General features: G+C 30.9%; 1 protein-coding gene and 1 long non-coding RNA gene across 3 annotated transcripts in view; one reads left to right on the top strand and one right to left on the bottom strand.

The window, feature by feature from the left end:
• yps (ypsilon schachtel) overlaps positions 1-22,309 on the top strand; it is a 54,428-nt gene extending 32,119 nt beyond the window's left edge. The window contains exons 3-9 of one of the 2 annotated variants that reach the window (XM_014427008.3): positions 8,883-8,916; positions 9,953-10,187; positions 12,764-12,864; positions 14,183-14,353; positions 14,790-14,924; positions 18,388-18,441; positions 20,457-22,309. In XM_014427008.3, coding sequence (XP_014282494.1) covers positions 8,883-8,916; positions 9,953-10,187; positions 12,764-12,864; positions 14,183-14,353; positions 14,790-14,924; positions 18,388-18,441; positions 20,457-20,504 — 778 coding nt within the window. In that variant the 3' untranslated portion in view covers positions 20,505-22,309. The remainder of the gene's footprint in view (positions 1-8,882; positions 8,917-9,952; positions 10,188-12,763; positions 12,865-14,182; positions 14,354-14,789; positions 14,925-18,387; positions 18,442-20,456) is intronic. The other variant, XM_067048197.1, reaches the window with a different exon arrangement.
• A 130-nt stretch (positions 22,310-22,439) lies between these two features.
• Positions 22,440-23,509, bottom strand: LOC136795959 (uncharacterized). Its single transcript, XR_010843659.1, has 3 exons — positions 23,406-23,509; positions 23,192-23,271; positions 22,440-22,498 (listed from the first exon to the last, which is right to left on the bottom strand). It is a non-coding gene; the product is annotated as an uncharacterized lncRNA (long non-coding RNA).
• Positions 23,510-24,764: the final 1,255 nt, after the last annotated feature.

Here is a 24,764-nt window from a genome sequence, read left to right as displayed (position 1 = left end):
TATATATATGTATAAATAAATTTTATATAGAACTCTAATGGACACGGGGCATACCATACAGTACCAGCAATACCAACAAAGAAACGAGTTTAGAAACCTCCCGGAGGCATAGCTAGCCAGTTTATTATTGCACTAAGAACTGGAAATATATCTATATATATTGAAAAATATCTTCATTGAAATTCACAACTGTTTATAATTATTATTATTTTTTTCGGCCAACACTCCCATTGGAGTCCTTTACTGTCTAACCATGGTTGGGAGTCAAAGTATTTCATTTTGTGGGACCGCCACTCAATGAAAAAAGTCAACGCCTCAGGCCAGATTCGTATTTTTTGAATTATTAGTTTATTTAAATAAATAAACTAGGAGTTTACCAAAAAGAGGTCCCTGTCGAAAAACATGTTTCGGTATCTTGAAGCTGCCGTCACCCGCATATTTTCTCCTCATCTTTGTTATCGTAGGAATTTTTCAAATCAAACCCCAGAAGGAAGTTGAAACGCACAAGCCCACGTTTTGCCATTGCAAGACAATCAGAACTAATCACTCGACTGTATCATAGCTTTAAGAATTAATTTGCCTGTGTTTTATTCCATTCCATTAGTACCTTGAATGAATAAAGTCGACTTAACGTAGATAGCACACCGCACGTCAACAGGTCTGACTATTAATGTTTTATTTCGAATTTTCCTTATCTAAATGAGCCAATTATAATTTCTTTACCCTTTGTTTTAATGGCTTACTCTTATTATTTATGTTAATTTTATTATACAGTGGAATTTATCTTAATGGAAACCACTTTTAACGGACAGGTTTTATTAAAGATCCGACGAAAATAATACAGAAATGTATTTGAACTCTAAAAAAATTTGTGGGCCCTTTATTTATTAACAGGGCATGGTTAATATCACATAGCATTTTTTTTTTTATTATAAAAGGAAATGTATAGAAGTGTGTAAAAGTATAAATATTAATAAAATATTTTCGAAAATATACGTTATATAGAAAAGGCATTTCAAATGAAAATTATAATGAAAAAAGGGACTTTTGTAGTGTTTATAAATAATTAGATAAATCATTTATTCAAGGAATTTTCCTTTATAGCTAACTACTTTTTAAAAAAATTATACTATTAAAGAATGAAAGAAGATAAAACAACAAATCGTTAAAGGGTTTTCGAACTCAGAAAATTATATAGATATTCCGTCCGAGGGGTAGACCGAAACATAGATGGGAGGATTGTGTCAAGAATGATTTGATAGATTTGGCTTTGGATTGGCGTCACTGGACAGATTAGAGAGCGATTGAACCTTCGGGTTCCCTAAATCCTTCATTATATTTATAATAACATAAAAATTGTATTGCTGATTTTTTCTTGGCTTGTGAAGTACTACAGCGCAAGCAATGATAGGCGTATTTTAATTTTTATTTTCTTCCTTTAAAATTAAAATTCTCCTATGTTATATAGAAGTTTCAGTGTAACTGGAAAAGTGATTTAAAACTTGACATGGTTGCAGGTATTTAGTTTAGTGATCAAAATTGTTCCGTTGGCCTATTCATGCAGTTATCTTCGGTTAGCAGCAGCTGGTCTGTTGGGAAGAGCCTTTTACAAATTTACACTTCATCGTTCGCACGAGGTAAATTAACAACATGGTGGCACGTGACCAATATGGCTACTCCCTCTGCCTTGTGAATCGGGAAAGGGGTGGCCCCAGCGGCTCTTATAGAAACAAATATCTCCTAGCAACCGCAGGTTGGGCTTATCGGATTTTATGGAATAATTTTTTGCTACAAAAAAATATTTTAATTCCCTCGAACGATTTGTACTTAAAACGTTTCTCCCTAGAAGCAGTAATAGGTGGAGGATGGGCGGTTGCCAGAAGAGAAGATAGAACGCGTTTCAGTCGAATTCGTATGATAGTCTCAAGATATCAAGATTTGCTTTAAAGATACTATCTTTCGAAAAATTTAAAACCCTTATAGTACTAAAATATTATCATCATGAAATATCTATTGCCATTTTTAGAACTACTTATATGTTGGACTTCAAATAAAAATTCTGTATTCTATGTAGCTAGTCGAAATAGTAGATCTAATCTCAATTTTTATTGAGGTTTGTAAACTATTTGATACTGGGAATATTAAATTAAAAAAAAAAAAAAAAAAACCCTATGTAAGTACAGTCTGGTTGCTTTTGTGTTTTAATGAGATCTAAATGTCATGTCTGAGGTTGTATATCGTACAAAGTTTCATACCTCAATAATTAATGTAAAGTTAAGAAGCAACTTAGCAAAATTCTCAAGTATTAATTTCCTTCCTCCCTATTTCTCAGGTCTTCACAAAATTTTCAACAACTAATCGAAATGTAATTAATGTAACGATAAAATTAACTTAAGAGAATTAAGGAATAGTACGAAGTATTTTGTTGTCTATCTTGACCTTTTCTTCATTATAAATATAACATTGTTGCTTTAATTAGATAGTGCCACTAATTAAAAAAGAAAAATAATACTGGCCGTATTCCAAAGATGTAACACCGTTGTCTGGGGTTTCTCGATATTTGAAAACAATTTACGGTTTATAAAAAACAATATATATCAGAATTATTAGACGCACAGATGACTATTAGAACTCATAGTTCATTACCAATGTCTTCGTATCAGTTCCTAAGATATTCGCTAAAATAATTCATAATATGTTTGATTTTTCATTGTTTATAAAAAAAAAATATTTATGAAAAACTATATTAACTAATTATAACTAAGGAACCATCGAACGTGCGCGAGTCTACTAGCACTCAAATTAAAGCAAGTTAACTTTACTTACCTTACGGGTTAATATGACAGTTATATTTTTGTTTTGTTTAACAATTGATTGTGTGGGGGGGGGAGGGTACAATAGACACCCCTAACTATTTACAAAGCTATAAATATTGTATAATAACGATGAATTATAAATAATAAAAAAAAAATAGATATAGATAAAAATAATAATTTTTAAGAAGAGAATTATCTGTGAGAAAAATTAATTAACTGTTTATATCTTCATAGGAATAGCAGTTCCCATTGGATTCCTCAGAATAAATTTTAAAAATTTTGATTTAATTTAAAAATAATGTTTTGGTCATTGCACTCATGATTGTGACTTATGAACTAATAGAATTACAGACTATTAACTATTAGCTACTCGACAATTCTATATTTTCTAATGGTAGCTGCACACACAAAAATTTGAACAAATTACACAACGATTTGACGTGAGTTTGACTAATCGTATGAGAATGACCCATATGTATAATACATATATACCTATATAAAATATACCTATTATATCTTAGATTAAAGCAGGTTTTTATACTACAAACTATGTATTTGACTTTCTCTTGAAATAACTACGGATAAAAGAAAACGTATGTTTGGCAACAGAAACGGTAATTATTTTCGGTAGGAGAAGAGAAATATAGGAATATAAGAGGAAATACTTTTAAAAAGGTACAAAAAATTAAGTATTTGGATTCTACATTAACTAGAAAAACGAAGTTGAAGATAAAATTAAGATAGAAAATACTTGTTATTTTTTTTATTTGGACATTACTTAGTACCTTCTGTACAAAAACTTAAAGTTAGAATTTCTAAAAGTATTCAATTTCGTCCTGTTCTTTACGTATGCGAAACAATGCCTCTTGCACTTAAAGAGGAATGGTGCCTTAAGGTTTTTGAAAATAAAGTAGTTCGTAAAATATTCGTACCTAAGAAGTTTAACCAGAGAATATTGCAAGCTACACAACGCCGGATATAATTGAAGTTATAGCACTGTGGCGAATAAGACGGGCCTATAGAGGTTGTGATACTTAGTTACCAACGTATCCCTATAAGGCTGATGAACACTAATCCAAAGAGTAGACCGAAATCGAGGTGGGAGGATTGTGTAAAGACTAATCTCGTGACATTTGGATTTATATGGGCATCACTGGATTATTATCCTGTTAGGATTGGTTGTATCGGTATCGAACCTTCGGGTTCAATACTCTTTTATTATTATCATTAGCCTCACTAGAGGTTTTACCCCGAACCTAGGTTTCGGATGTCTTGAAAATATTTACCCTTTAATATTGGCATGGATGTTCAGCGGTAGTGGTTTTCACTACCGTATTGGATCTTTCGGTAGATTCAAAATCTCGGACGAATACAGTCCTGAACTAATAGGTAATATACACTGGATAAACCAGCTATTATTTTTATGTTCCTCCAATATTAAGTTTTATCGCTGGTTTATTAATTACTTAAGGTTAAAAGACCTGCGTAGACTATGTGGAGTTCATTGTCTTAGGTCAATTTTGGTTTATTGCTTCCTCCTCTCTTGATTCCTTAGATTTTTGTAGTTATAATCCTGCAATATGTTTATTCTCTCTTGCGATTTCTATAATACGGGATATGTTATGTTATATTATTATATGTATTCTATTATAACTATATAGCCGTGACAGACAAAGAGACGAAGAGTTGGAAGACGTGGGAGCTGGAAAGGGGTCGGTGACAGCTGCATGCAGTCCCCCCACCATCTCATCGACCCGCGCAGCCGCACTCCCGATCATCCTCCTTCCTTTTATACTTCCAAGTCTCTAACCTTTTATATTTATAGCTACAAATTCTTTCCATAGAGATACGATATGTACTAAGAGATAATATTCTAACCAATCTAACCGCCTATAGTGCTGCCGGTCTACGTGAGTTCCATCTCTGACTGGGTGTAGCGTAAACAAAGAGGCACAACCTTGAACCACGCATATTTTACAGTTTTATGCGTATACAAAACCTAGCTCATAAATTATAGAATTTTAAATTTCAAACCACTTATTTGACCTCATTTATTAGAAGATGGGATACTATTCAATCCATTCTTATTCTTAACGAATTAAAACATAGAAATTAGCCTTTTTACTACTTTTAATTAACATAAGTAAAAAAAAAATTCGGTGATACAGATATAGGAGGAAATACATTTGAACGGGTTGTATTTAGGTTTTAAGTATTTAGATTAAACAAAATTGATGAGGGAATAAAAGTGAGTTTAAACGTGGGAAATGCTTGTTATTTTTCAATTTCGTGAATGACCAGAAAACTAAAAGTACGGATTCAAAAAACTATTATCCTAACTACTGTTTCATTACGAATTAAGGAAATTTTGTCCGGTAAATATAATTCCTGTTAGAGCATAATGGGCGTGTAAAATTGTGAGATTTAGTAATGAACTGATCCCTAAAATCTTAATAAACGCCGAACCGATGTGTAAACGTCTGAGAGTTGGACCGAAGCGTAGGTGGGAGGATTGCATCAAAACTGATCCAATAAATTTGGGTTTGGGCTGGCGTCATTCAGAGTTGAGCAGTAATTAAATACTTTCATAATTAACTAATTTTTTTTCTAATAAATACTAGTTATGTAATTGCAACTACAGTTACAAAATTGTAGTTGGTAACTGTAGTTGTATTTTCTTGGTTCGCGATTAGAGTAATTGCAGTTGGTAATCATAAATCCAGCTACTAGTTTCACAAAAAAGTAGTTATAAAATTAATTACAATTATTAGTTGTAATTGTACTGTAGTTATTGAGTAATAGCTACAACCACACACTTATTAACTATATTTTATTCAATTTGGGAAAAAATAAAGAGGAATTTACATTTATTTTCGTTATTTTACTTTTTTTTTTTTTTTCTTTCGTTAGTTTTCATTTATTTGCGTTAAAATTATTTCGTGTTACGTGTAATTTATAATATAATGTATTTATTATAAGAAATATAATAAAATTTTGTATATGAAAACACTGCAGGTAGTTATTTCTTAACAGTCTAAAATAAGAAAATATATTTATATTTCAATTTTTTAGAGAACCAAAGATCTTGGTTTTCCAACTATAATTAATGAATTTTGTTGTTTACTCCTTTCATGGACCATGGAAGTTTGAGTCTAGTAATATATCCTTTATAATGGTAGGTTATAAAATTGCGGCGTATGAGATGGGCGTGTAAGGTTGTGTAAAGACTTAGTAAGGAACGGATATCTAAAATGATAATTAGCATTAAACCGACGGGTAAATGTCCGAGAGGTAGACCGAAGCGTAGGTGGGAGGATTGCATCAACTGATCTGGTAGATTTAAATTTTGACGGGCGTCACTGGACCTTCGGGTTCGCTAAGTTTTTATTGTTTTATTATTATGAAGATTTCTTTGGCCGTGTATGTGTTTTCTCCATATATTTTCTATGTTTGAGTTTTACTTATAGCGACTAAATAATAAGTTACCATCACATGCGCTCAGTGATGTACTGTACAGTAGGGGTATTCATGATGTGTTAAATGTAAAATGATTTACTATGTTAAATGTTATAAGTATAGGATTGTGGGCAGCCCTATTTAAAGTCCTGTTAATGGTTAATGCACGAGAGTTCCTATCGGAATTTTTGAGCAACTTGTTTATAACCTTTCCTGGGAAAACTTCATGTTATTGTTTACTTCTAAGTTCTAAGAGCGTAAAACCTAACAGCCATCAACGCCCATAGTTCTTAGTTTTGATTAAATTCATTTATTACAACATGCCTAGAGTGAGTGTGAAGGGGAAGTCATATGAAAGTTTGGCTACTGAGTGTCTTGTTTCAAAATGTCCAAAACAATACTAACACAATCAAAACAAACTAGGAGCGAGTAACTTAACACAACAAACAAAATTTTGACGAGCTCAAATGGTCTGTTGCGTGCGTCATTTTCCATTTAACACACTTGTGTTAAACGTGTGAAACGAAAGATCATGAATACCCCTGGTCTTAAAAGTAAAAAGTTCTCTTAACTGTAGCCAGACCCGATGTAAAATTTTACATACCTAATCGTTTCCTACTCTAGATGTAGTGTCTCCTGAGACAAGGGTGCACTTAGCATTTGTTAGTTGTGTCACTTTGTTAATCAAGCCCTGATTCCATTTTAAATGGTTACTTCTTTGTCGTGGTACACTCATGTGTTATGTATCGAACAGATAGACCCTATTTATTTGCACCTTTACTTTTCTTTCGGCCACAGAAGTTTGTCCAGAGCTTCATCTTATTAGATTTGTTCGAACTTTTACAGAATATTTAAGTCTGTCCATCAGGTATTATCCATTCAGTTGGCTCCCGCCTTTTTTCTCCGACACATTCCATCTGTACATGAACTCTTCCAGTTGCGGGTAACAGATTGGCTAAGTCACATTCATTAAACTGAGTAGATACTAGAGTATAAATAATTGTACGTAATCAATATTATAGTTATGTGGAATTGTGTTTGTCCCTAACGTTCCTCTACTCGTTCGGGGTAGGTTATGTAATGTTGATTCAATACTTTTTCTGTCATATGAAAGTTGTTAAGGGTATTTTTTGTCCTTAAAATTAAAAGCATATTTCCGATTATCTGTTTGATTTTATAAAAACAGTTAATTATTACATTGAGGTTACATTTGTGGAATAAATGAGTTTTTGCCGGGGGACCTGGCAGGGAAGAAGCTACGTAGAAGCCTTGGCAATCCTCTTTGTTACAGCTCCTCTCTCAGAGCCGATTATAGGGTCAAGGGCCGATTGATCCGCTTTACGAAATTGTTTAAAGTATCACAAAAACGAAACTATATTTCTTTTCTCATCTGTTCAAGCATTCATTTCTTTTATTTACTAATAATATGTGTGTCATGAATGATAACTGTCGGTTACCGCCTCTATGGATTATCGCCATGTATATTTCTGCCATCGACTCCTTATCAGAGCGTTGAAGGGGAGGTTAAGGAAGGTAATTTGTTCCTGGTCCCGAAGACTCAAGGAGTTCCTGATTACAAGGGGGCGATCTATGTTGTAATAAGCCAATGAAGTTAAATATATTTTACAGGTTATTGATTGTAATGCGTTTCTTGAAAATTAATAAGTTTATATAATTTGAGAAATTCCAACATTAGTGTTCTCTGTACCTCCACTCACCCTTACAATTAGAGGAAGTACTTACCATGCCACTGTTCCCTATTTTCTCTTCCCCTATGATCTCAGACCTGATTATTTAGTTAAATATATTTGTATGATGCAATGAAGATATCAGTCCTTAAATCCTCACAAATACACCTATCATGAAAATATGTTTTTCTAATATCTGAAGAGGTTGAAAATAAAATGGTTAAGTATATCATTTCGTTTAAAATTAAAATATAATTTTATTCATAATATATAAGTAATTGTTTCAACTTTATAAATATTATATTGAAAATTTTCTATGAATAAACATTTTCATTGTTTAAAATTATTTTGTATATAAAAAATATGTTTAATTGATTGATAATATCCTTATTATGAAAGTTACGGGTGGTTGTAAGCTGTGGTGATTCAAAATAATAATAATTTTTGAGCAGATATTCATTCAACCTCAAAATATAATAGAAAAAAATAAATGATCAAATTATTTAATAGCCAATAATGTTTAGATTTTATTTTTACTATATAAAAATCAAACTGGTTCAGTGAATAAAAATTTCTATTAACCTTGAAAATTGCTTAAATTCAACACACTTTGAACCCATTGTTAAAACTCCAATAATTGTAGTTTTATTGCTACAGATTCATTGAATGTAAAAATTAAAATTATATTAAGATCTTATTTAATATTTTAATAGTTCATATTCTATAATATTACAAGTGAAAATCTTGGGATTATTTTGTTGGACAAACTAACGCAATAATTAGCTTTTTAAAAAATATCAGAGCATTTTGCACCAATCTCGGATTGTCTTCAAAATTAAGTTTTGTCACATTCTTGTTCTAAGCCATTCAAATAAAACAAATCAAAATTGTATTAATTTTTTTCTTTTCTTTTTTTTTTCAGAAAAGATACCGGTGAAGACGTGTTTGTACATCAGGTAAGTAATATGTTAGACACATATGAATCATAATTTTTGAGGGTCTACGGGGCTACTCTATCATAACAAATATGTTATCATAAATAATAATCTCACTGATGCTATTTTTTTTTAATCTGATGAGTGATAGTGGATAATTGAGACATTCATTCAATAGTTTGATAAAAATATCAAAAGGTCAATTCTCGAAGATAGTTTAAATTTCCTTACATGTTACTTTGTTTTAATAATAATATAATAATAATATAAAAAAAAATGTAGCAACACTTGAGGCTCTAGGAGCTGAGGTCTTATAGCTTTAGCAACTTTAATCTGGCCTAGTTAACTTCTTGTCCCACTGAATGAAAATTTTATCCTCCCTCTCTAATTTGAATTGGTTGGTTACCTCTTGGATACACTCCTCCCATATTTTAGAAATAATCAAGTAGCGGGTTAACAAAAAAAAAAAAAAAAAAAAAAAGAACTGTACTCATCTGCTATTTATCTTGAACAGTCTGTTACAGCTTTGTTCTGATCCATTTAAAATGATAATTTCAACTGTATACCGATGCTATCCCAGTAGCACTGATGGAGAAAATAATCAAATTGCTCTTTATAGTTTTTTATTATAAAACCTAAAATAATAAAAATTTCATTCTGAGTTTACATACTAGTGTCCCACAAAATATCAGGAATTTATAAAATATATTTTTGAATTGCAATGCAGTGTATATATTCAAAACTACCATCTCGTTTTTGTTTTTTTCTAGGGATATAATATATGTTAAAAAAAAAATAATAATAAACAGACTATACCAAGTGTTTATCATCTCCAATAGAGATGTTAATGGTATAATATTTTTTGGGAATTTAGTTATGGTTAAAATTTTTAGGTAAATTGTTCATTTATCAATAAACATTGTATCCGTGACAATTTAGTTATAGTTTTGTTTATAACTAATGTTTGCCCAGCTTAGGTTGAAATGAACATATTAATTCAGCTTTTTATATATTTTTTTGTTCCAAATATTCTTATTTTTATATTGCATAATTTCAGTCTGCTATTGTGAAGAACAACCCAAAAAAAGCGGTGAGGTCGGTCGGGGACGGGGAAACAGTCGAATTCGACGTTGTGGCTGGTGAAAAGGGGAACGAGGCTGCTAACGTCACAGGCCCTGGAGGTGAGGCGGTCAAAGGAAGTCCCTATGCAGCTGACAAACGCCGAGGCTACCGCCAGTGGTTCTTTAGGGGCCGTGGCGGTGGCAGGAGACCCCCCGCCCAACCCACCACGGGTAAATATCTCATTTATAATGAATTTTTATTATTTAGGTTCAAGTTTATATATTTTAAAATATTAGATTAGGGGCCATTCACTTCATTAGTATTAAAGAATAAGTTCCTCTCATGATCGATTGGCAAATATATTGTAATTTATAGCCATTGACAAAATATAAACATTAAAATGTATAGGTGAATGAGAAAGCAAAAATGTAAACATTATACAAGTAAATATGAGTGCTTTATATTGCAAGGAGGTTGATATTTGTTGAGGTTGAACGTATATTTAAAGCAATATATCTTCCAACACTATTATATGAAAGTTGGTTCATCCAAGATAAGCACTCAAGCAGCAGGATTATAGCTGCTGAAATGTGTTTTTTGCAAAGAATATTGGGCAAAACTTGGAGAGACAGGATAAGGAATAAAAGAATACAGGAAAAACTTCAGATCCCCTCAGTGAACTCAGTGATTGAACACCGACAGCACTGATGGTAATGACACGTCTTTGAAATGGGAGAAGACAGAGTGCCAAGAAAATGAATGGAAGCGAGGCCAACTGTCTTCTACCAGTTGACTTAGAAGGAGCTATATGGTGCATATCCAACGACTAGGTCTGGACCTAGTGGTTACAGGCTCCTCCATGCTGAAAGGCATTAAGGAGGATGAGAAGGAAGAAGAGGTTGTTGTTGCTGTATTGTTTAATAATTAGATTTTTTAAAGAAAGTTCAGACTTGATATTATAATCTTAGTCTGGTAATTATTTATAATTTAAAGGTGTAATTCATTTTGAATTGAATTATAAGAGGTGTTAATATGCATGTTGTAAGTAAATAATTTGACATAATCTTAAGGTTTTTGAAAAGTTGTACATTAATATATTGTAATTTTTTTTATTATATTGATTTAAATTTTTGAATAATGCCTTCTTGTGTGAAATGCACCCTGTAAATATAATTTAGGTGATAGCATTGAGGTGAATAAGATGGGTGTGTAATATTATAGGGCTTAGTGATGATGAATATGAAATGAGCGTATCACTAAAATTTTAAAAAAACACTGAATCAGTGGGTAAATGTTCAAAAGGTAGACCGAATCATAGGTGGTAGGATCATATCAAGATTTTTCTGGTAGATTTAGGTTTGGCCAGGCACCACTGGACTGATGAATTTAGGTTCAGGTTTTCATTTAGGTTTCAGGTTCGCTAAGCCTTTATTATTATTAAGTAAAGTCATCCAGTAAATTGCTGTTTAAAACATGAATGAATTGAGAAGTGAACATATTCCTAATTAATGAATTAACACTGATCTTTTGGATATGCTTCATTTGGTATATGCATGAAGACAGTGATTGATAGTATCGGTATCTAACCTTTAGGTTTTCTAAGCCTTTTATTATTATTATTAATAATAATGGTCAAGAGTTTAAATGAACGAGGCTAACTTAAGTGAAGAATGGCAGTGGTATCGTGTATATATGTAACTGTACAATCGTAAAATATTAAAATGTTCACTTAATAATTAAACTGAAGGTTGTTGTTAAGTGAAGTTTAATTATAAACTATATCTGAATGATAAAAATTAGTTAGAAATACTGAATTTTCAAACTATCAGTCCTACCAATCTTTGCATACTGCAGCGAGAGCAGTTTGATGTTCGACAAACATATCCTGATCACTGGTTCTGAAGTGAAGTTGTTATGTAGAGCAGTGGGAAAAGCAAGAAGAGACTGAGTTAGGATCGGAGAATGATTAAAGGAGCCTCCATTATATTGTTTGAACATGTTTTTTCAAATTGATGAAATGAGAGAACCCTTTAGCTTCAGTTGTCACCCTGACAGTGTTAATTAAGGTTAGGATGACAATTGAAGCCTCATACCTACTGGTATGAGTAAAAGACAATTTAGCCTCCTATCGGGAATATATCATAGTATTAGTGCTAATAGAGGTGGATCCCTCACTGAAAAGGGAACATACAATAAGCAGAAAGGCTGGCAGTGCTATATCAAGGGGCCCCTCTGTGCCTGCTATGGCTCGAAAAGGAAGATAATGTTCTTCTTGTGGAGTCAAACCTTTCTGCATTTACATCAAGAAATCTTAGCCCCAACTTAATTCTATAGAGTATTCAACATAGAGTATTTATTGTCTATGTAGATAATAGTGAAAACACATATCCCTGCTTTGCTTAAATAGTGACACATCTGAAAAGTTTTGGTTTTATTTTGAAATGTACGTGTTCCAAAGATATTACTGTACACAGTACACAGTCTTTCTTTATCGTTGTCCCTCATAGACTAACCCAAAGCTATTACAGTTGTCAAAAAGTAACTGCAGTCTGATAATAGAATACATCAAAAACAAAATAAAATATTTTTTTTTGTTAGATGTGCCACTATTTAAGCAAATAAGCATTATAATTAGTTCCTATTGTTGAAATAATTACAATTTGATTTTGAAATAAATAATAGGTTATATTTATCATGTTCATGATATCCGTTTGCTTGTTGGTCTCTGGGTATCTTTTCCCTCTTTACCTATCAATCAAATATGTAGATTCAAATTAATTTAATGGTTCGTTCCATTTGGTTACAGATGGTAATGAAGAAGAAGGGACAGTAAACAGAGATGATGCCAAGCCAAGAAGATACAGGAACAGAAGGTTTATGGGCTCATCCTATCCCAGAAGGCAACAGGTAACGTACACATAGTCCTTCATCAAATAGCTAGTAGTTCTTGTCAAGGATTAAGCTTGTAAGTTTAGAGTCTATTTTAAATTACTCTGTTCACATTAAGTTTGAATGAAATCTGTTAGTCAGATCTACACATAACTATCGAGTGATTTTATCTGATCTTATGCATTAAAGTTTATTTAACTGTTTTAAACATTCAAAATAATTATATGGACCTATTTGTTAATTGTTAATTTATTTAATATTTCAACTATCTTTTACGTTCTTAAGTTTTAAAGTAAATGTGAAGCCAAGTAACCTTGGGTGCCTGATTTTTCTATGATTTGTAATAATCATTCTGTTTAATGATTAGTTTTATATTATCTCACTATTTGCTTACATTATTAATTCACGGGGTAAATACTAGATCATGAGAAAATTAGATATGGGTGATTATCACAGAGATAGGCAATTTTGAGTCTTAAATTTTCATAAATGTGAAAGTATACTCCAATCAAGCAGAAAAAAATTGAGATGCTCTCAAGAACTCTTGAAAATTCCCACATTCCATCCAAATAATAGCTATTTTATTTATGAAGAAAATTAACGGCTACAATAAAAATTTAACAACTTAAATACTAGCATGACATCCATATTTTGAGCTCAAGTTGTTTCAAATTTTTATGTGGAATATCACTGAGTAACATAAGCGATCAAACTTGAAAATCGCATCATAAAATATTGCCTTCCTTATAGCTATTCCATACCAAAGTAAATATTGGAGTGCTAGAAAATCTGTCAGTTTAGAAATGTTGTACTTCTGTTCATTATGGTCGTGCCTTCAAATTTGCAGAAGATAGGATCATGATGGATAGTACCAAGACAAAATGTCTGGTTTTCTTCTAACTTTTTTTTACCAACAATTTTTTAGTTATAGAAAATGTTCATCATACATGTAGTGAGCAATAAAAAATATTGGTTTTAATACTCATTTTAGCAATAAAGACTGATGGATGCAGTTTATTTGTGGACAAATGCTCTAGATTGACTGAATCAACATTATTAACTAAGTTCTTAAATTAAAGAAATATCTCACTGCTAAGAGATTAGTTTTACTTTTTAATACAGTTTCATATTACAATTAAAGAAATTTCATTGCTCTAAAATCATAAATTGAATGACACAATTTCTGTGGACAACACTTCTGTTCTTTTCTCTGAGAATGGCCATTATATTAACTTGTTATTTGTTGTGGAACTAACCTAACTGATTGTAGTTCTCATCCTAATTAGAAAAATAACTTTTATCCAATCAACAAATTGCAATTCTTTTTATTTTGCAGAGTGGTGATAAAAATGGTGGAGATAAGTCTGGAGGAGAAGGTGGTGACGATGTCGTCGGAGGCGGCGATGACAGGGGTGATGTACCTCGAGGAAGGGGAAGAGGTAGAAGGTTTAGATTCCCATACAGAGGTAGAGGTGGAAAAGGAAGATCAGTTTCTCGCCCCCCACAAGTAAGTTTGGTTCATTAGTTATAAGTTGTCATAATTACTGTAAAACATCAATTGTCTGATATACCATTAAAAAGATTAGTTGTATTGAAGAGGGGGGTCTGACAGTTCATCTTTGTTGAATTTATTACTTGAATTATTGTATTCAGAGTTTTTATCACACACCTTGATTATAAGAGAATTGACTCAGAAATTAAAATTTTTTATTCTAATTTTCAAACTAAGATGAATAAAATGATATTGATAATGAATTAATCAATATCATGAGTTAATCAATTACTCTGTTCTCTCGGGGTTAATATAATTTTGTGTAGAGATTCAAAAAATATTAAATAATATATTTCAATTTTTGGAATGATCATGTTTTGTCCTTGGTGTACAGTGTGTTGATCATATATGTTTCTTTCTATTAGTATTTAATTTGTTGAATTATTTCCAGGATGGTGAGGGCAAAGAAGGGCAAGGAGAAATAGGTGGCAACAGTGGGGGCCCACCAGCTGTTAGGGGCAGCCGTGGTGGTGGTAGGGGCAGACCTAGGTACAGGAGACCTAATCGGCAGGACAAGGTTCTTAAGGTAACAAACACCTCCTTTCTATATTTATATCTGCTTAGCTCTTCAGTTATTTAATGTACACTCCATTATTTTTTTTTTGTATATATTTAGCTTCTAATTCTTTATCTTTATGAATCTTTGCAAATGTTTATAGCTTTTGCACCATGAGTCTTCATTATTTTTTAATTGGCGATTAGCTGCATGTTTGTGAAAGTTAGATAGATGCTTTTAGTTGAACGCATATAATGCACAGACAACTTGAAATAACTATGCTTATACCTTGGAATATTAGGATGAGGAAAAATGATAGAGTTAAATTGAAAATGTATACTTCCGCATAGTATGAATCAAGAGATCGGTATGAATGAGACATTTGTTAATGTTCTATGAAACCATTCAGAGATACTGACCATAGATAGGTATGAGAGACCAAAAATTCATTGCCAATATATCCTTTAAACGTTTTCCTAAGTGTCTAGACCTGGGAAAGAGTAAATTAGGCCAAATAGACGGAGGTATTTTCACAATATAGTTGTCAAGGAAACTACATTTAAAGTCAATGAGGTGGATGGAATTTGCTGAGATTGATGCTAGTCCTTATTACACTGATTTTTAACTTCTTTGAGCCGAATCAGACTTTTAAAAATATTGGGATATCAAGACATTCCTACATTCTTCCGCACTTATAAACAACATACATTTTAACAAATTAGGCTACAGTTTCAGAGTATGATAAAAATGCCTGATTTTATTTACATAGGATTAAAAATAAGTTTCCGCCATTTTATATTCAAAATGGAAAATTTATTATGAATGAATGGTAAATTGTGATTTATTCAAAGTATTGTCCTTCACTAGCTACTATAATTTTCCATCCTTCTTGTAGCCTTTAGATACCACGTCAAAAGAACTCTTCATCTTTTGAGGCGATCCACCAAATTTTTGGTATCTCTGTACAATGTAAAACGCTGCTCAAACAGGCCATGAGCCATCGACTGGAGAAAGTGATAATTGGAAGAGACAGTGGAATTCAACTCTATCCTCCTTCAATATTGCTAAACACTTCTGGGTTTGTGTTATAACTTTTTTCTTCTCTTTGGCTTTGTTTTTCTTATCTTAACAGCTGAGACTGCTGTTCCTTGGATATAAACTTAGATCTAAACTTGTGGCCACATGGCCTGCTAGGCTTTCGTGTTGCCCTTCTCTATTCCAAGGTCTCATTCGAAAATAATAATAAATGAATAGAAGATGATAGCAATAACAAACATTTGAAGAGACAGACTACTCATCATTATCTAAAGAAATCTTGGATTGCAAGTTAAGCTTAAGAGGAGCAACAGTAAGCTTTCAGAAGCCTTAACAATGATTCGGGCCTGGTGAATTCAAGTAAATGAGGGATTTGATTTAATAGAGTATGTCTCTTTCCCTAAATTGTGGATGAGTTATTCTAGGATTTTGTAAAAGTTTATAAGTTGTCCCAAGAAGTTGTATAAACTGAAATAAAAATGTCTATGTAATTGAATTAAACCACTAACCGAAGATTGAAAGTAAGTGCTAATTTGTAGATTTAGGAACATTTTGTATATTTTCCTGATCCTCTGATAATTTCTTCGATTGTGTCACAAAAATGACCGCTTAGAGGTAGCATTATGTAGAATTATGCTTTCTGTCAAAGCTGCCAGTTATTAGCACACCTAGTATTTAGAAAATGTTCGTTGTATGAAAAAAGAAAGGATGAGTACACTCCTTTTTCTACCACTGTAAAAGAGAAATTTCAGGTGAGTATCATATATGTTTTCTGTTTATCCGTTGATTAATTTTGTTACCTTATTTCAATTTTTTATTTTTCATCTTGCTTATGTTATATCATAAAACTTCAATAACTTGAATTTTTCCCCTATTTCTTTAAGAGTACATAGCTCACTTCAAAATAAAAAGGGAAAAAGGGCTACTATTTTTATTAAATTTTACTTTTCGAAAAATTCTTTAACTGATAATTTCTAATTACACTGAGGGGCAAAAAACAAACTATTATTTGTTCTACTTTGCAGTCAATTAAGTGTCAGTTATAGTAGTAGTTAATTGTCATGGTCTTTTACTATAATTTCTACTATATGGGGAAAAAAATTGCCAGATAGTAAATCAAAGCCTTGAAGAGACATAGTCATTGCTCAGATGTATATTGAAGCAGAGACATGCTATTTACATTTAGTTTCTTGGTCTTGGTTGGACTTATGCTTAGAAACTTATTCCAAACAATTTCATCACAAATTACTATAACAACCATCTAGAATCTGACTAATAGAAACAATAGCTATTATATGTATATTCGAGAAAACAAGAAAGAGATTGAAAAGATCGTGGACGAAAGATATACATGAATTAAATTATATTGATCGGAGGGATTACTGCTGGTTCTTGTTCTTCCAAGAATGAACTTGAAGCTTTAAGCCGGTATTACGTACAATGTTATAACAAAAAAAAAACATAGTAAAATACCTGAGGTCATAGAGAGCAAATCAGGAATATAACTAAAATGAGGTACAAAAATTAAATAGGAATAGGAATTTTCTATTTTTTTAATCGCGTCTTGCATTCAATCAATGGGATAATTTTTTTTAAAGAGGATTCATTTTAATGTATTTGAGATATATATTATATTTTTGAATATATATATTCAAAATATAATATATGATATATTTTATATTTTTGATGAGATATATTTTTGAAAATAAAAAGGTCCTTTAGAACAATTATCAGGTAATTATAATATTACGATAACATATATTGGCGCCAAAAACAATGTGGCCGCACTTAATTAGTTAATCAACTTAATTTTAGCTATAGAGAAAAAAATAAATGAAAAATATCTGACTAAATACATAAAAAACAAAACATTCATATTTTTGTATGAAGACAACTCATTTAATTCTTTTAACATTTCTTATATAGTTGGGATTTTTTATTTGTCTTAATAAGTCATCTAGTAAATATTTTAGTAGTGTTTAAACCTAACCTGTACTTGACGATGTTTTAATATGGTTTTGAATTGTACTTCATAATGACTACTAACATCAACTTGTAAAATTTTCCAGTTATTAGAAAAGTTAGCTAATTTTTTTGTCTTTGATATATATTTACTTATCTGATGAAATGAGCTATTTAGAAAAACAAATATTATTGATGGGTTCGTGAATCTAGTTGTCGACTAATTATGACCATTAAAACATTACTTTATAAAAACTAAAATTAATTTATTTTTCATTAATTATTTAGTAATTTTTAATACTATTCATGTCACCCATTGAAGAACTTAATTATTAATTGTAGTCTTAATGATTTTTAATATTTTTTTTTTGTTGTTTTTTTTTTAACTCATTTCAGTTAGGCAATCACCTGACTAAATTATTAGTCTCTTAAGTTCTGTTTTTCTTTCTTTCTTTTTTTTTTTAATTTGAATTCTTTTTACCAATTTTATTTTTAGTCGGAGCCTGGTGAGATCAAAATAGAAACTGCTGAGGCACCCCCTCCATCTCAGGTATATAATGTATAATTTTTTTTAATGAACCTTGTTTTCCTAATATGTGGTTGTGGCATTATGTTTTGGTAGTTGTTCTAGTGCTAAGCTGCCTAGCATTGAGATAATAGCCTGTCAAAAATTGCAGGTATTATGTCTTAGAGAGAGAAATGCTTTATTCTCTAAGCAATACTTCATTAATAAATTGGCTTATTACAAGAGTATACCAATAAATCCACCACAAAAGAATAAGTATAGAACATAGAATATATTTAAATCATATACACAATTCTAAAACTTATCAATGACTAAGTTTTTTCGGTTATAATTTTGATATTTAAAGAAATAAAATATCTTATTATCAAAATGATTTGACACAGAAAAGTTCAATTAGGTGAGGTCCACAGATATACTATTTTCAAAAATGATTCAATCAAGAAACAATTCCATTCAGTTAATTAGGCATGTTAAGCATCTCTTTAACAGATAAATTTTAGTTAGATAGTTGTAGTATTCACTCTGTGATACAATGCTTTAACTATTCTGTCTTTAATTAATTTTGCTTCCTCTATTTATTTTTTTCTCATAAAGAATACAGTTTTAACATTTTTCTCCTAAGGGTTTGAGTGCATCTTATAATTGTAATGCAACTAAGCCTGCTGGAAACAATTTCGCCCAACTGATTGCAAACTAATTCTAATCCAATCACTTGGTGTGTGGATCCTCATGACTGTACTACACGGTTTGTAATCTTTACCCTTGCAGTTGGCCCAAGGATTCCATCTAAGTTTCTCATCAAAATAAAATCCTAGACAATATGGTTCTTCAGTATTGAAAGATGCAGTAGATGTAAGTTTGTGTCGAATCAACATCCGCTGATATGATTGTCGTTCAGCCTAATAACACCCACTCCAATCACCGTTAGCCTAACATTGTTCACTTTTGTAGTAGGTGTGTAGTAGGAATTTCCCTTTTGTCTTGCTTTTACTTATTTCAAGAGGAAACTCTTGAATGTTTTGTGTTGAAACACAATTATGTTTATATTAAACCCACATAAGAAAGCCATATTTTTGAAGAGTCTTCTTATAAAAGGTTTGTGAAGCAATATTTTAATAATTTTTTTTTCTTTTGCATGACAAATATATTTTTTACTGCTTTCTTTTTTAAAGATTGTACTTCTGCATGATAAAAAAAAAATCTTTTTTTATTCAATGTATTTGTATTAAGCTTTACAAATGTTGACTTGTTTTTCTATGACTTAGTATCCATTAAGGTAGAGTTAATATTTATTTCCTGGTGGTTCCGAGAAATGGATCTTGACACTTCCACCTTTGTTAGTATGGGGCAGCTTCTTCAAAGTAGTAGGGTTCAAGTACAAAAAGGACTTATAGAAACCTTGTAGAGTTCTTTGATTTTTTTCTTTTCAAGCAGAATTATGAACTAATCAGCTTCAGTTCAATAGAACCAATCACCAACTCTGGATTTTTTGTACTGTTGTAACTTGGAATCGAGTATCAAGATTCAATTTTTGGGACTACCAAGAAATATAGATTGGTTTCCCTAGATTAGGAATGGTATTACAATATTCTGAAATGAGCTCCCTCATCCTACTATTTTATTACATTAATCTCGGAAATTATTTGTAATTTAGCAAAGCAAGCAAGAATTCTCATCAAAAAAATAAATGCTTTAATTTTGAACCACTTGGGCAACATTAGTTAGAAAAGGGAAGGACATTTAAAGAAATTACTCAACAACAATCATGCAATGATAGTGGCATTGTTCCTAATGGCTAAGATGTCATGGTTTCAAGTTCAAATACTTTTACACAAAACAGCAAAAATTACATGAATCAACTCAATAATGTAAATATTTTTTCCCTATTTAATCCACTCTTATTAGAAACCATTTCAGACCAAATATTAGAACTTGAACAGTATATAGCAAAATAAATAAGATAGCAATATTAAAATCATGTAATGATATGATTTAATGTGTGCAGTCTGAGTAATAACAAATATATTTTTACTTTACAGGAGTCAACACAGGCAGTGCATAATACTGTGGATGAGAGTACAGCCTGAACTTCAAAAAGAACTATGATTTTTTCTCCATTTTTTTTTTAATATATATTTGTTTTTCACAATTACCCAGTTAATAATTTACCACCGAAAAACGGAGTTTTTTTTTTTTTTAGCCCCTCGAGGTATTTTTATTTTGTAACTAACTTCTCACTATTCAAGGAAGGGAGTAATGTGAGAGGGTTATCTTAAATGAACTTCCGTTTTGGCTCCATATTTGGCATTTTCTTTCTTTTTTTTTTTTCTTTTTTTTTATTATTATTGCATTGATTAGATTTTAGTTTGTAAAGATTTCTTGTCGTGACTTAGTCTTTGCAAGGCTGTTGAAGGATCTCTTTTGTAATTAGGTCATAAAGAATGGGGCTGAAAAAGATATAATTTTTATTTATTGGTTTTTTAAATGTTGCTATTTAATTTATACACCATTCGTGAATTCTTTTAATATTTAATATTAAGAGATCATTTGGCAGTAAAATTCACATTTGAATTTAGTAATACTCTTTTTATTTTGTGTCTCAACCCTCGGTATTCATGTTGTTTGCTTTGATTTCTGTATAGTGATTGACATTATTTTCAATTTCTTTTAACATATTAAAAAATTTTATTTAAAAAAATATGATACAAGTAAAATATGTTTTCATTTATATATTGCTTGCAGCTTTAGAATAATAGTTGTTATCGCCTGCCTGGACATTTGATTTCAATTCCTGAAATCATATTTTTCTCCATTTAGCGATTAATTAATGATATTTATAGTTGTTTTTTGTGCATGCTTAGTTATATTCTATTCCACTCGAAAAAAAAAAATTTATTTTGTTCTACAATTTTTATTCAATCCCATTAATAAATTAATTTAAATTGATTAATCTCTTGAGCTCGGCTTAGGTGGTTGCCTTCAGAAACTTAAGCTTTGTAGGATGTGTTATTTTATTTATTTTTTCGTTTTTCATCTCATAGCTATGATATATTTAAGTGTTTTCAAACAAAAAAATTAAGATTCAAGTATGTCTGTGGTGGCTTTGTTTTTTATGAGGCGAGAATATGTAAAATCAGGTATGAAAGATGTAAGATAATGGATTTTGAAAGAATGTGAGAGCTTTTATTCTTTAATTTTTTGTTTTTTATTGGTTTTTGTTTTCTGATTTGTCTTAAATAATGTATCTCTTACCCTAACCATCGAAATCACAAAAATGATTTTATAAAATATATTCCAAACTTGTATGAATGATTCACTACCACATTACTAAAAAAATTGTTTTGAATTACACAAGATTTGTTTTCAAAAGTTGAATGGATTTTTAAATATGATTCAAGAGTAAAAGTAAATTTTTAAGAGTTAAAATGTAGAGAAAAAAAAAATCTTTGAATATAGGTTTTGTTGCCAATAAAATGCAGGTGTTTGTGAGCCCCATTTACGGTCACGACGAAGTTTGTTAAATGCTGAAGTGACAGTCGTCGAGATACGTACAATTTTTGTTTGTAACATCATTGTCACTGCCTAAAAATAATGAACTCTAAAATCAAATTAAAAGTCCATCTTGGTGGGTCCCCCTACCACCTTAGTATAGGGCTATAATCTTGCCCATAGTTGAAATATGAGAATATGTAAGATAAATCAAATGTTAGTGGGTATCTAAACCCCAGGGGAATGTATGTAATCATCTTTTTTTTAACATCAGGGAAAAAGGTTGAAATGAACTGAAGAAAAAAAAAATTAAACATAATGTACAAAAAGTAAACCAAAATTAATTTTTCACGTAACATTTGCATTTTGAATAAACAAACCAAAAAAAATGTAAAAATATAAATGTGTTGTATTTTTTTCCAAATCCCTTCTATTTTCCCTCTCCTTTATTAATATCCTTTAAAAATAAAATCTATTTACATTTATATAAATTTGAGTGTATAAAATTAAATATATAAATGTATGAGACTCACCATATGACAAGTTAACATTTTATTTTTAAAGCAGGTCATAAGAAGGTTTTTATTTTCTTCTGAAAGATAAAGGTTTATTAGCTTTTTAAGATCCCAACAAAATTAAAATCATTAAGGCATAGAATAACATCTTTCGCAGAACAGGAGAATAAAATATTAGAATACTGGATGAAAAAATTAAACTAAGAAATCCAGAATAAAAACTTTCTAAAGAAATAAGAATGCAAGGTCCATTTTAGGTCCATCCATCCAGAGAAAAGTTAAGTTATTAATCTATTGATGAGGTAAATCCCTAATTAATATTGTAAATGAGGTTAAAGAAAGACAATTTTTTGTAGAATAGTTTTGATGTGATATCATTAAGTTTATATGTGATGGGCAATTAGTCAGCAAAAGATAAATTTTTAGGAAATATATCAATAATTAGGGTTGTCTGCTTAAGAATGGCCTAAGGGCCCAAACTTGGAGATGTTATAAAATAGTTGAGAGAAAAAGTGGATCATTTTGAAGTTTGTGTTAGTAATATAATAAAGCTTTAATCTATAGGCGAGTTGAATCCCAAATTAAGTATTTTTAAAAACATGAAATTAAAGAGCAATGAAAGAACTTGAGTTAAAACTATTGCAACCTTAGGCATATGTGTCACATACCAAAAAGTAAAGTTAAATTCTTTATTTACAAAAAAAAAACTAAGTTCATTCAAAAGATTACAAATGTTCATGAAAGCTTAATTTTACAATAATCTAGAGTACCTTTTTTTTAGTTTGTTGTTCTGGTATCAATAGCAGAGTTTCATCAATTTATGTTACTAGATAGGTTCACCCTTCAACACCTGGAAGAATATAATATAAATAAAATTCATTATTTTTAGAAACTGAAAGAAAGAAAAGTAATGTTCTTAACAATTTGAAGAACACAATACTTGACTAAATATCTTAAGAATATGTAAGATTTATTAGAACTTACCATCTTCAACATTAAATCAGAATTTTGGTTTAGTCTATCTGTGAGGCCTGAAAAGATGGCCTCCAGACCAGAAATGTTACACTTCTACCAACAGGTAATTTATTCTAAAACCTTTCATGTCTATACAGGTTATCACCAAGGCCCAGATTTTTATCCCATGAAAAATATATAACTAAAAACATTTCAATACACAATAAGACAGCTAAAATATAATGATACACCTACAGATAGTTCTGAATAAATTAACTCAGAAAACTTATTCTGAGTTAGTGGAGTTTTCTTAGTATAGACATAAGATTATACAGGAGGAAATGTCAGTAATTATGGGACTGGGGTATACCAAAAATTAGGCTTTAGTTCAGTGGCACCAACCTCCTCTTTCTATCTCAATCTCTTGTTTAGATATTATTTTTGAAAGGTTTTTCCAAGAAAACCACGTTATGTCCATTAAAATCCTAATTTGTCTACTGTACATAACTAAAAACTCATAATTTTCGGAATCTAAGATGAACTTCCTAGCAACCAATTAGTAGATCTATACATTCATTAGGCGATCTTAGCAGCCAAAATGAATAGTGTTCATACTCATATTAATTCTGTGTAGAGTCTAGCGTAATGAAGTTTTGTTGTACTATATAAAAGTTTCTTCATTTCATATCTTCGAAAGTAAACTTGCTTCGCTAACTTGGATTTACTGTTAAATACTAATGAAATGAACCAACTTTTATGAGCCTGGCGACCTCGCTGCCAGTTGTGAATAACTATCAACTTCAGTCAAACTATTGTATTATATTAATTTGGTTAAATACTTTAATTTAACTTGCGTATATCCTTTAGCATTTATATACATTATAAATGTATTACTAGAATGAGAAAAAAAAACATATTAAAATCTTCCAATACACTAATAGTATTATAGGCAGCTTCTAGCGATGGCTCTTTTAGGCCCAGAGGAATCATTAGGGTAATAGCAGTCTTTAACTACACTCTGTCTCTATAAGTATTTATTAAAGATATTTTTAAGTAATTTAATTTAACTACTGTCTCTGGAGCTCTTCAGTTATTTATCGGAGCGTAATCGGCCAATACTCGTCGACTTGGTATAACCTTCGCTAGGATCTACAGCAGATACTTCTAAAACTGGCTTCCCTCTCGACTGTAAGCGAACTACTCACAGAAAGCTTTAACCGCTCCTACAAGAAATCAAAACGAACGCTTTTAGGACTTGTGTTCCCCCTGTAAGCAAATACCTGTACTATCCTCCGATCTACCTGTCAATTTACCTACCTCCTGTCCAGTTTACTTTATCCTCGATATTAGGGTGCTTTCTGCAAAAAATATTAGCAAAGCCCCGATGTT

The sequence above is a fragment of the Halyomorpha halys genome, unplaced genomic scaffold, assembly GCF_000696795.3.
Source record: "Halyomorpha halys isolate HHAL.00 unplaced genomic scaffold, Hhal_1.1 Scaffold30.1, whole genome shotgun sequence".
Taxonomy (NCBI): domain Eukaryota; kingdom Metazoa; phylum Arthropoda; class Insecta; order Hemiptera; family Pentatomidae; genus Halyomorpha; species Halyomorpha halys.
This window is presented reverse-complemented; position numbering and strand designations above follow the sequence as displayed.